This window comes from Podarcis vaucheri (assembly GCF_965113315.1).
Source record: "Podarcis vaucheri genome assembly, chromosome: 2".
Lineage (NCBI taxonomy): Eukaryota > Metazoa > Chordata > Lepidosauria > Squamata > Lacertidae > Podarcis > Podarcis vaucheri.
Genome location: NC_138760.1, coordinates 14484532 through 14497201, shown reverse-complemented (window position 1 = coordinate 14497201; position 12670 = coordinate 14484532). Strand labels below are relative to the sequence as shown.

The window sequence follows — 12670 nt, the reverse complement described above, 5'->3', positions numbered from 1 at the left end:
AAAATTAAACCCTCTTCTTACAAGAGATGCAAAAGAAATTCTTCCTGTTGTTATTGCTGCTGCTGTTAAATTAAGGTTGTTGTTGTTGCTGCTGCTGCTAAATTAAATTTGTATTAAATAAAAAGCCGGACGGACCGAGGCTTGATACAGTTGGCGCCGCAAGCAGCCTGCACTTTGTGGCGCTCGCCTCCAGGGGGCGGCCTCGCGACAGGCCGAGCGCGCGGCCGGCGGCCACGTGAAAGGCAGCGCGTCGGCTCCGGAAGCGGAAGCGGAAGCGAGGCGTCGGGCATGCAGCGTGAGCTCCCCCCCGGCGGAGAGGACGGGTCTGAGGGGAGGGGAGCCGGAGAGAGACCCAGGCAGGTTGGTAAAGGGAAGGGCCGAGGGGGGGGGGAGTCCGGGAGGGGCATTCCCCCCCCCTCAGGCCGAAGGGTCGGAAGCGAAGGGGGCTGGGCGGGGAGGGGGCTCTGCGAGGGTCGGGGAAGGGGGTGTTGCTTCCTCCCTTTCCCGCCCTGGAAATGCGGGTGGGGGTACTCTCGCATTAGGGCTACCGCCTTTGTTCTGGGGTGCGATTTATTTCCCCTCCCCACCCCCCCAATCCATTACAGTGGTGCCTCGGGTTAAGTACTGCTGAAGCGTATGTAACCCGAGGTACCACTGTACAATCTTATCATTCACACACAATTGTATCTGTGTATCTGAAGAAGTGTGCATGCACACGAAAGCTCATACCACTAACTAACTTAGTTGGTCTTTAAGGTGCTACTGGAAGGAATTTTTTTATTTTGACTATGGCAGACCAACACGGCTACCTATCTATAACACAATTGCTGTTTAGTCGTGTCCCCGACTCTTCGTGACCCCATGGACCAGAGCACGCCATGCACTCCTGTCTTCCACTGCCTCCCGCAGTTTGGTCAAACTCATGCTGGTAGCTTCCAGAACACTGTCCAACCATCTTGTCCTCTGTCGTCCCCTTCTCCTTGTGCCCTCCATCTTTCCCAACATCAGGGTCTTTTCCAGGGATTCTTCTCTTCTCATGAGGTGGCCAAAGTATTGGAGCCTCAGCTTCACGATCTGTCCTTCCAGTGAGCACTCAGGGCTGATTTCCTTCAGAATGGATAGGTTTGATCTTCTTGCAGTCCATGGGACTCTCAAGAGTCTCCTCCAGCACCATAATTCAAAAGCACCAATTCTTCGGCGATCAGCATTCTTTATGGTCCAGCTTTCACTTCCCTTCATCACTACTGGGAAAACCATAGCTTGAACTATACGGACCTTTGTTGGCAAGGTGATCTCTCTGCTTTTTAAGATGCTGTCTAGGTTTGTCATTGCTTTTCTCCCAAGAAGCAGGCATCTTTTAATTTTGTGACTGCTGTCACCATCTGCAGTGATCATGGAGCCCAAGAAAGCAAAATCTCTCACTGCCTCCATTTCTTCCCCTTCTATTTGCCAGGAGATGATGGGCCCAGTGGCCATGATCTTTGTTTTTTGATGTTGAGCTTCAGACCGTATTTTGCGCTCTCCTCTTTCACCATCATTAAAAGGTTCTTACACACAATATGCTTGACTCCACTGCATGACGTTTCACACACCTGCCTTTGCAAAGGTTCCCTAACTTGGCAGAGAGAGGGACAGAGAGAATCGTAGAATCATGTGGAAACCCAGCCAGATGGGCGGGGTATAAATAATAAATTTATATAATAAATTATTATTATTATTATCATCATTATCATCATTATCATCATGTATGTAGTCAGAAGGGACCCAGGGGATCATCGAATCCCAACCCGCTTCAGTGCAGGAATATGCAGCCATCCCATTCGGGAATGGAACCTGCAACCTTGGCCTTATCAGCACCTCACTCTGATCAACTGAGATGTCCAGGCTGACCTAGATAGAAAGAGAGAAAAGACCTGAACTATCAATACAGGACGTAGCATTTTGCATTGAAATATGGGACAATCCTGAATTATACAGGACAGGTGGCAACCCTAGCTCTGCCTGCAGCCATCTCCCCTGGGTGGTGGTGTGGAGAGAACTTTTTTCTGTTTCGCCTCAGAAGTGCCATGCTGCTATGTGTGTGTAGGGATTTGGGCTATATGGGGAGGAGGTTTATCCAAGCCTGGCCCCCTCTCAGGCTTAGCCAAAGTGTCTTCTGTTGCTGAGCTGCTGCGGCTTGGGAGCTAATAGCTTAACCTAAATCTGTATGCATGAATTGTTTTGAGGACATGGTGTTGGCATTGCCTGCCTTAATTTACATAGGCTGCACACTTGCCTCCTGTAAGTAAGCCCCGTTGAGTTAAATGGGACTAATAATAATAATAATTTTTATTATTTTTACCCTGCCCATCTGACTGGGTTGCTCCAGCCACTCTGGGTGCACAGGATTGCATTGTTAGTACAGTATATTTTCTGTAACCAATACTTTTGAGTTAATAAATCAAAGTTAAAAAACAAATAACTTAATGTATTATTACATGGTTTTAGGCAGTGCTATTTTTCCAGAAAATGAGGTGCCGGAGCTCACCATGAACGCCTCTCTCTTTCTCTTAGAATGGCAATGGCACCCGCCTGAGAGCTGCCAGAACTTACCTGAGAGGTGCTGGAACCCACCTGAGAGGTGCTGGAACTGAGTTCCGGTGAGTTCTCCCTAAAAAAGCACTGGTTTTAGGTTGCCAGACTTCCACACTTTCCTAAATCTGATTGCAAAAGCCAAATAAGCCCGTTCATGCTTTCTTTAGATCTAAACTGTGCTGCTCCTTTAAAGCTTGGGAAAATAAAATACTCTTAGTTCCTCTATTCTCCTAATATCATTGTGAAGGAGGTGGCTGTTCTGTTCTAAAGATAATCTCCTGAAGGCACTGGAGATGAATCTGATGCCATGAATCTGGTGAGGAGTTAAGCATAAATTGAAAACCTGCATAGGGCAGGTGTTTGACCAGTAAATAGAGAGATTCACATTTTTAGGGATCAGTGATAATTAGTCATACAGTGGAAGGTTATGGAGGCAAAACATTAGGGGTTTGTGAGGAAACAATATGCGTTTACAATTGCTTTCTGCACTATTGAGTTTAAATTGCTCTTTCTGGTTTTCATTGTTAATACTTGCATAGAGGTAAGGTGTGGGTGTTGATCTTTATCAGGTTAACATGAGAGCTACAAGCTCCATAACTGAGTTGTAGGAAAGTTGTAATTCAGGATTGCTGCAATAATATTACACTCTCAGATATTTTTAGTGGCTTCTGCCTCCTGGCTGTAGAGGCATTACAGACATTTTAATAACAGGCTGCAAAGGAATCCTTGGGAGACAGTTTTGTAGTTCAACCAAAAAGTTGTTCTTGATTGCTCACAAGCTGTGTGGTGGAGGAGATGGCTAGTTTAGCTGGTTGAGCTTGTTTTTCACTGCTCATATGGGAAGCATTTGAAACAACATGAGGAATACTTGGCTGTAGCAGCCTCTAGTAACCTCAGGCTCACTCAATTTCTCTTTCTTAGCTTTGAGGAGGCACAGGATAGTTCCTCAGTGGCTCTCCTTGCTAGCTTTGCCAAGTATCCCGGTGGTCTTTACACAGTAGTTTATCTGAGCTACTGAGAGGGCTGCTTTACATTTAAGTCTCTGGAGCAATCACTTCCTTGCAATTTCCAGAAGTTAGGGTTCGGTTTTTTTAAAATGAAGTTATGTTTCAGGCAGCGGAGAGCATTTCAGCAGGTCTTACTTTGCATATAGTGTGGGACGCTGATCAAGGTTAGTATGCATTATTTCTGTCTCTTCTTTGACTCTGGTATGCGGAAAGTAATTGGGCATCATGAAAAGTCTCAATTTATTTTGGGGTGGGGGGAGGCATGGATTGTATCTCTTGTGGTGGGGGGAAATCTTAAAGTAATTTGGCTTTATCAGTAGAACAAAGCTGTTTCTTCCCTTCTCACTTGGGCTTGAATGCCCAGCATTGCTCCCCATTCCCCTATCCTGGGGGTGGAGAGTCTGCGGCCCTCCAGATATTGTTCGATACTTCATCTCTGACCATGCTGGCTGGAAGTGATGCCAGTTAGAAGTCCAGGACAATCTTGAGGTTATAGGTTAGGTAAAAAGTAAAGAACCCCTGGATGATTAAGTCCAGTCAAAGGTGACTATGGGGTTGTGGCGCTCATCTTGCTTTCAGGCCAATAGAGCCAGCGTTTGTCCACAGACAGCTTTCTGGGTCATGTGGCCAGCATGACTAAACCACTTCTGGTGCAATAGAACACCGTGACGGAAACCAGAGCACACGGAAACGCCATTTACCTTCCTGCCACAACGGTACCTATTTATCTACTTGCACCGGTGTGCTTTCAAACTGCTGGGCTGGCAGGAGGTGGCACAGAGCAACAGGAGCTCACCCCATCATGGGGATTCGAACTGCCAGCCTTCTGATCGGCAAGCCCAAGAAGCTCAGTGGTTTAGAACACAGCACCACCCGCGTCCCTGGTTAGGTTAGGGAACATTAGGTTCCTTAACCCCTTTTTGCCACTAATCTCCATATGCTTCTGCTTTTACACTCTGTCCCGTTTGCAATTCTTTTTTTTTTTAAGATAATTATTAAGGTTTCAACATATTACAAAATATGCAAAAAAAACCCGAAAAAAGAATGAAAGAAAAAGGGGAAAAAAATAGAAGAAAAAAGTAAAAATACAAGATAAAAAACAATTAAAAAAACAGATTGGTCTTTCCATGTCTTATCTTTCATTTGCCTGTTTCCCCGACCTCCTCACACCTCCCTTTTTGTATTCCAGTTCAAATTAGTTAGTTCAGCAAATCCTTTCCCTCTTTAATTTTATCTTAATCTCTTATCTTAAAATATAATAACTTTAATTTTTCACCTGTTAACAATCCATTTTTACATATTCCTTTTAACATTGCTTCTTAAAACCACTTAACTTCAGTCCAACATCATTCTAACATTCATTAATTTTGCAGTATTTCTGTAAATAGTCTTTAAATTTCTTCCAATCTTCTTCCACCGACTCTTCTCCCTGGTCTCGGATTCTGCCGGTCATTTCCGCCAGTTCCATATAGTCCATCACCTTCATCTGCCATTCTTCCAGAGTGGGTAAATCTTGTGTCTTCCAATACTTTGCAATAAGTATTCTTGCTGCTGTTGTAGCATACATAAAGTAAGTTCTATCCTTCTTTAGCACCAATTGGCCCCCGTTTGCAATTCTAGTCTGTGCCAACTTTAAAAACTACAAGATGAAATTGAAAGATAAGCTAAAGTACACGTGGAAGCTAGCCCTGTTGTAAAAACTACAAGATGAAATTGAAAGATAAGCTAAAGTACACGTGGAAGCTAGCCCTGTTGTTACACCCACCTTGTATGCTCAGAAATACCACTATGTAGCTTGTGAACATAAGAATTGCTCTGCTGGAGAAGACCAAAGTTTCACCTAGTCCACTACTCTCCTAGAGTCCCTCTTGAACAGTGTTTTTTCCACCAGTGAAGCATATGAATATATTGGGCAGGTGGGTGGGACCTGAATGTTCCCAAAGAATTTGTACAATATGAGTAAAATAATAATAATCAAGTCTATGCAATTTCCATCCATTTAAAAATGCAATTAAAATAAGAGGGGAGGTGTGGGATTTCTGTAATTGCAAAGATGGAACATGGGTTAGAAAACAGTTGAGAAGCATTGCTCTAGGACGCTTCACAAACAGCCTGAAGATGATTGGTCTTTTGTTGTGTATAGCCAGCATTTTGGTACTTAGAGCTATATTGCTTATGAATGGAAGGCTCATATTAGTAGCATGAAAGGAGAAGTTGATCCTCTTCTAGTTTACACAAAACTTTATTCTTGGTTACCTGGAGGTGACTCCCATTTGTTGCAGATGGCCAGGCAATAAATTGTTCACTAATGTACTCATTGTTTCAAAATGTGTTCAAAGTTTCGGGGTGTTGTCATTCATTCATTTAAAAACACGTATTCAAAAGTTACAATACAGTTATAATACAATATGTGTTCAATCATTATATCCCCTCCACAGACACATCTGTGATGATGGTGGCATTAAAATATCCTGTTCTTCTTCAATAAAAGAGAAAAAGGGAGACCAGATTGTGTCAAAGGTATCTTTTTCGGAGAGGCCTTTGATTAGTCACTGGTGGTATGTGAGGCGTTTTGACAGAGCAATGCTCCAGATGTTATTAACACAAGCCTCTATTGGTATATTAGAAGTTTCCTTCCATTGTTGGGCAATAACTAGTCTAGCTGCTGTGAACAGAAAGGAAATTAATTCTTTAGATTTAAGGGTAGAATTTGCGGTCAAATCTAATCATAATAAGGCAAGCGCCAAATTAGGAGGGATAGATTGTTTAGTGATTTTGGAGGTCAGATTAAATTAAAAACTTTTCCCCAAAAGGCATGGACCACAGGGCACTCCCACCATACATGAATTTAGGAACCTCGTTCTCCACAGCCTTTCCAACATAATGGTGAGCTTAGAGGATTTATCTGTGCAAGGCGTTGGGTGGGGTGTCATCTTTAGTGTGCAGGGTGTGTGAAAGTGTTAAGACTGCACAAAAGTGTGCATACAGTTTGTACCAAGCTTTTTCAGAAGTGTAAATGCACCACAGATAAACCTTGCTCTGCCTACCTCCAAGTCTTGCTGCAAAGCTGCCTAGTGCAAATTGTCACATCCGTGTCTCTTGCCTTCTTCTCTTTCAGGTGTGTTGGGAGCAGATATTGGGAGATGCACTGCACATGATGATTTAGAACACCATGCTGGTCACTGCCTATGTTGCTTTTGCCTTCCTCCTGCTGATATGCATTGGCTTGGAGTTCTCTGCCTGCCGTTCCAAGATCACCGGCAGGTCTTTCTCCAACCCAGCCTTCCTGCGGTTCCAGCTAGACTATTACCAGGTCTACTTCCTGGCCCTTGCCGCTGATTGGCTGCAGGGACCTTATCTCTATAAACTGTACCAGCACTACCACTTCTTGGAGGCTCAGATCACCATCATCTACGTCTGCGGCTTTGCCTCCAGCGTGCTGTTTGGGCTGGTCTCCAGCTCCTTGGTTGACCGCCTGGGCCGTAAGAAATCCTGCATCCTCTTCTCCTTGACTTATTCCGTCTGCTGCCTCACAAAGCTCTCCTGGGATTATTTTGTGCTCATTGTGGGAAGGATATTAGGGGGGCTGTCCACTGCCCTGCTCTTCTCTGCCTTCGAGGCGTGGTACGTCCACGAGCACGTGGAACGCCACGACTTCCCGGCCGAGTGGATCCCCGCTACCTTCTCCAAGGCTGCTTTTTGGAATGGCATCATCGCTATCGGAGCCGGCGTGGTAGCCAACGTCTTTGCCGAATGGCTGGGGCTGGGCCCAGTGGCCCCTTTCATGGTCTCCATCCCCTTTCTCATGCTGGCGGGTGTCCTGGCGATGAAGAACTGGGACGAAAATTACGGCAAGAAGAGGGCTCTCTCTAGGACTTGCACTGATGCCTTGAAGTGCCTCCTCTCAGACCGCCGGGTCTTGCTTTTGGGTACCATCCAGGCTTTGTTTGAGAGTGTCATCTACATCTTCATCTTCCTTTGGACTCCCGTCCTGGATCCCCACAACCCACCCCTGGGCATAGTCTTCTCTAGTTTCATGGCGGCCAGCATGGCAGGCTCATCGCTCTACCGCGTCGCAACCTCCAAGAAATACCACCTGCAGCCCATGCACATCCTTTCCCTCTCGGTCCTGATGGTCTTCTTCTCCCTCTTCATGCTGACTTTCTCTACCAACCCTGGGCAGGAGAACCCTTCTGAGTCCTTCTTGGCCTTCCTGCTCATTGAGCTGTCTTGCGGGCTCTACTTCCCTTCTATGGGTTTTCTGCGGCAGAAGGTGATCCCCGAGAAGGACCAGGCAGGTGTCATGCACTGGTTCCGCGTCCCGCTCAACCTGCTGGCCTGCCTCGGCCTGCTGATCCTCCACGACAGCGACTACAAGACAGGCACCAGGAACATGTTCACCATCTGCTCTGTCATGATGGTGATGGCCCTCCTGGCCGTCGTGAGCCTCTTCACGGTGGTCCGTAACAATGCAGAGCTCAGGTTGCCCAGTCCGCCTGGTCAAAGCGAGGTCTCTTCTCCTGAGCTCTGATATGTGATGCTTTTTCTTGGGGGAAGATGCTCTGGAGTTGGCCAGTCGTCTGTTGCACATCACAGTGCTGGTACTGTATATAGGTAAGGACTTTGCAGAGAGAACACAAGAGTCTCTTCTGAGTCTTGTGTGTCCTTTTTCCCCACATGGGAGAATCTTTTCTATGCCTTTTTCAATAAGGATTGATCCCTATCGGACTTGATCTGTGGCAAGAATAGCTTTCTTTTCTGCACCATGGAGTTTTTGATTCCTGAGGCATCTTGACTTCTGCTACCAAAATTTGTGTGTGAGGGTGTGGGGAGTGCTTCCTACCACTTCATCCTGGATAGATTGTGGAAAGCAATGGGTGAAAAGGACACAGCCCTCTATTATTATTATTTTTTAAGTGAGCAGTGAGGTTGATAGACTGACCATCCATTATCAGTATTGAACTTGTTCACAATGTCAGCCAAATTCCATGTTGTCAACCCTCTGCTTTTGGAAAAGAATAAAATACATAAAGCTTCTCTTCTCAGTGTTTATTTGGCGGGGGGGGGTATATATGGTGAGGCCTTCATAGTTTAGGCCCAGGATTGATTATTGGTGGCTCTTTGGATGCTGTAACTACAGTTCCCATCATTCCTGACCATTGGCTGTGCTGATGTGGGCGGGAAGGGAGAGGGCTAACCCTTCATGTGCACGAATGAAGGCCCTGTATTGCTCAAACTTCTCCCTTCCTACTACATAACTGATTTTAGAGTTCCAACATTTTTAGAGGGCGGGCAGAAAGGAGAACCTGAAAGGTTTTCCACATAATTTGATCCGTAACAGGAAACACAACTTGTTATCAAGCGAAAGAATATGAAAGGTTTGTCTTTTAGCAAATGTCTTGAGACGGAGATAGAAATCATAGAATTGTAGAATTGGAAGGGAGCATTTACTCCGACCGCCTGCAGTGCAGGAATACGTAGCTATCCCATACGAGAATTGAACTTGCAACCTTGGCGTTAATCAGCACCATGCTCTACCCAAATGAGCTTATCCAGGCTGATATGAAGGTGCTTTCAGCCTTGGCCAAGACCAGCAGCGGCAGTCAGTTTTTACTTCTCATATCTCACAGGGTCTTCTCATGCCTCAGAGAAGGCATTGAGAGTTTATTGAAGGGACCTTGGGAAGGGGGCTGCTGGCAGAAGGAAAACTCACATCTGAAGAGCCACAGGTTCCCCATCCCTGGTTTAGCAGCTGGAATATTTTGAATTCCTTATGTGGTATCAGGATTTTTGCAAGTCTTCCTTGGAGTATTTTACAGTGGTGCTTCGCAAGACGAAAAAAATCCGTTCTGTGATTCTCTTCGTCTAGCGGTTTTTTCGTCTTGCAAAGCAAGCCCATTGACGGATTAGCGCTATTAGCAGCTTTTATCGGCTTATCGGATCAGCTGATAAGCGGCTTAGCGGCTTAGAAAAGGGGTGGGAAAAAACCCGCAGGAACTCGCAAGACATTTTCGTCTTGCGAAGCAAGCCCATAGGAGATTCGTTTTGCGAAGCACCTCCAAAACGGAAAACTCTTTCGTCTAGCGAGTTTTCTGTCTTGCGAGGCATTTGTCTTGCGGGGCACCACTGCAGTTTTTTCTGTAGTTGGGCATTGTTTGACTGCACAGTAATGAAAAACAATTTCTGATTACTACCTTTTTGCTTTCGTTTCACGTTTTTCATGCTGTTTACGGAGAGTAACAAATGAATATGAGCGTCTGCTGAGTCTTTGGGTGTCAGCCACTCTGGACACTTGGAAAGATAGCATGAAAATGTTTTCATAATAACGGAAGCTCAGACTAAAAAAGGTGGAGGTGTGGTAAGAGTTGTTAATGACCAGCAGGAGACACTTTACAGCAGGTAAAGTGTGGGTGTTAATTTATTGTTTAGTTTATTATTAAATTTGCATACCACCCTTCATCCAAAGATCTCAGGTTCACGGCAAAAAGAGAGAGAAAGAGATAAAAACAAAATACATAAGAACAAACATAAAACAAATGCATAACCTTGAAGAGGAATGCGAGCCTCCTTGGGGAGATTATTCCACAAACGGGGAGACCCTGCAGAAAGGGCCCGTTCTCATGTTGCCACCCTCTAGACCTCTTGTGGAGGAGGCACACAAAGAACAGCCTCAGATGATGATCGCAGGTAGGACTTGCAGCCAGTAGCATTCTTTTCCCAGACTATGATTTAGAATCATAGACCAAAGGTTCATGTGGTCCAGAATTCTGTTCCCAGCAATGGCTGGGCAGAAAACTCCTGCTTTCTCAGATGCACCGGATACTCAGGCAGTCTGCCTCTTGACACAAAGGTTCCATTTAGTGCAGGCTTCCTCAACCCTGGCCCTCCAGGTGTTTTTGGCCTACAACTCCCATGAACCCTAGCTAGCAGGGCCAGTGGTCAGGGATGATGGGAATTGTAGTAACAACATCTGGAAGGCTGAGGTTGAGGAAGCCTACTCCCAACTCCCTTCAGCCCCAAGCCAGCATAGCCAGTGGCTAGAATGATGTGCTTTGTTGTACAACAACATCTGGAGGACCACAGGTTCCCCACCCGTGGTTTAAAACCTCTACTCCGTGAGTGACTCATTCCCTTACACAATGCAAGTGTCGTTGCAACATGTCGTTCATTAACTGATAAAATCTTGTTTTCAAAGCTAGCTCCGATTTACGGTACAGCTTATTGCAGCTTACTAAAGTAAATAAATGATAAAAACCACAGGCGTCGGGAACATTTCAGAAAAGGCATCTGTGGCGCTTGTACAGCATCCTCTCTCCCACAGGAGGAAATGCTCTTTCTAAAATGGTGCCTACTCTGCCATACAGATGTGTCACCTAAAGAAAACCAATCATGCTTGCTTTCATCAGAATAATGCAGTTATGTGGAGATTTAATTGATCTTTTTCACAGGCTGACAGTTCTACTTGTCCCCCCCCCCCCCCCCGATGATCTTTATTGAATTTTTAGTTACATACTGTACATACACATACATTATATTTCACATTTGTTCTTGCTCTCCGGAGCTGACTTCCCTCCTTCCTTCTTCTGGCTTTTTTGTGTCCTCTTTGACTTTTCGCATTGTCTTTGTCAGTTTTCCACAAGATTGTTCTTCTTCGTTTTTTCCATTAAATGTCCGTAAACAAATAAATATTTCTATGTATACAAATTCTTGCTGTCTGTCTATATTCATTTACAAATATTGTTCAATTATAATCCTAATATACATTTTTAATTCATTTTGATATTGTTATCCAGTAAATTTCTTGTATTTTCCCATTATGAGATATTATTTTAATTCTACTGGTTTCCCTATTTCACATCATCTTCTCTATATATAACATAAATTTCCCCCATTCTTTTTGATATGTTTCATCCCCCTAATGTCAAATTTTTGCTGTTAATTTGGCTATTTCTGCGTACTCCATAACCTTGTACTGCCATTCTTCTATTATAGGCAGTTTTTGCTGTTTCCATACCTGAGCCAGCAATAACCTCGCCGCCGTTGTTGTGTATAAGAACAGTTCCTGGTCATTCTTGTCAATGTCTTCTCCCACCATTCCCAACAGGAATGACTGGTTTTTTTTTCAAAAACGTATGACAGTTCTACTGGTTACTGAAGAATTTCTCTTGCTAATTCGTGATTACCGTGTGAACAGATGTGTAAGCCTTGATTTCCCCTCCTGCTTTTGTACCCAGGTGGGCAGAAGGGATGATGTGCATCTCCTGGTAGATCTCTGGGTGATTTATCACTTTTTGTCACATCAGAATGTGGTGGAAACATACCATGTACATGTTGCCAAAGGATAACTATTTCTGTAGCATAATGTTGCCTACAGTTATGGCAGAAAGCTAAGGGAATCCATGAGCATGCCCCACCCCATTCAGAGCCCTTAAGGAGTCTTTGAACCTCTTGTCTGGGTTACAACAGTTTGCAAGACGTGTTTCTAGGCAGGTTGTATCTTGGAATAATATCTCGCTTTATTGGCCGAGGGAGCTGGCGTACAGCTTCCAGGTCATGTGGCCGGCATGACTAAGCTGCTTCTGGCAAACCAGAGCAGCGCACGGAAACACCGTTTACCTTCCCGCCGGAGCGGTACCTATTTATCTACTTGCTTTCAAACTGCTAGGTTGGCAGGAGCAGGGACCGAGCAACGGGAGCTCACCCCGTCGCAGGGATTCGAACCGCTGACCTTCTGATCGGCAAGCCCTAGGCTCTGTGGTTTAACCCACAGCGCCACCCGCATCCTCTCTTTGCAGTACCCCTGCCCAATTAACGTCATCTTGTGTACAGAGAGGGTTGCAAGAGCAGTCATACTTGACAAACCTGTTGGACACTGTTCCTACTTTCAGACCAGAATTAACAACTTTGTGCAAGTGGTATTTGTTTTGGAGGGTTCGTCACACCCATACATTGTGCTGCGCTATCTCTAATTCAGAATAAAATAAATGCTCAAATGCTGGTGCATGGTTGTATTGTGCATTTGTGGTGCGTATGAAAGGTGCTTATGTGTTTGTGGTTCTCCCTTGAAGGTGAAATGATACCGAACCTTC

At 45.0% G+C, this 12670-nt stretch overlaps 1 protein-coding gene across 3 annotated transcripts; it reads left to right on the top strand.

The window, feature by feature from the left end:
* Positions 1-253: 253 nt before the first annotated feature.
* Positions 254-8618, top strand: MFSD5 (major facilitator superfamily domain containing 5). 3 transcript variants are annotated; one of them, XM_082212675.1, is made up of 3 exons: positions 254-360; positions 2554-2639; positions 6700-8618. In XM_082212675.1, exon 3 carries the CDS (start codon positions 6754-6756, stop codon positions 8110-8112), a length of 1359 nt encoding a protein of 452 aa, XP_082068801.1. In that variant the 5' UTR covers positions 254-360; positions 2554-2639; positions 6700-6753; the 3' UTR covers positions 8113-8618. The 3 variants fall into 3 exon arrangements, with proteins under 3 accessions (XP_082068801.1, XP_082068802.1, XP_082068803.1); XM_082212676.1 differs by lacking the exon at positions 2554-2639 and having other exon boundaries at positions 264-360; XM_082212677.1 differs by lacking the exons at positions 254-360; positions 2554-2639 and adding an exon at positions 3562-3745.
* Positions 8619-12670: the final 4052 nt, after the last annotated feature.

Excerpts from the sequence above, each read along its gene's own strand:
- MFSD5 (XM_082212675.1), top strand. The coding sequence starts at position 6,754 with ATGCTGGTCACTGCCTATGTTGCTTTTGCCTTCCTCCTGCTGATATGC.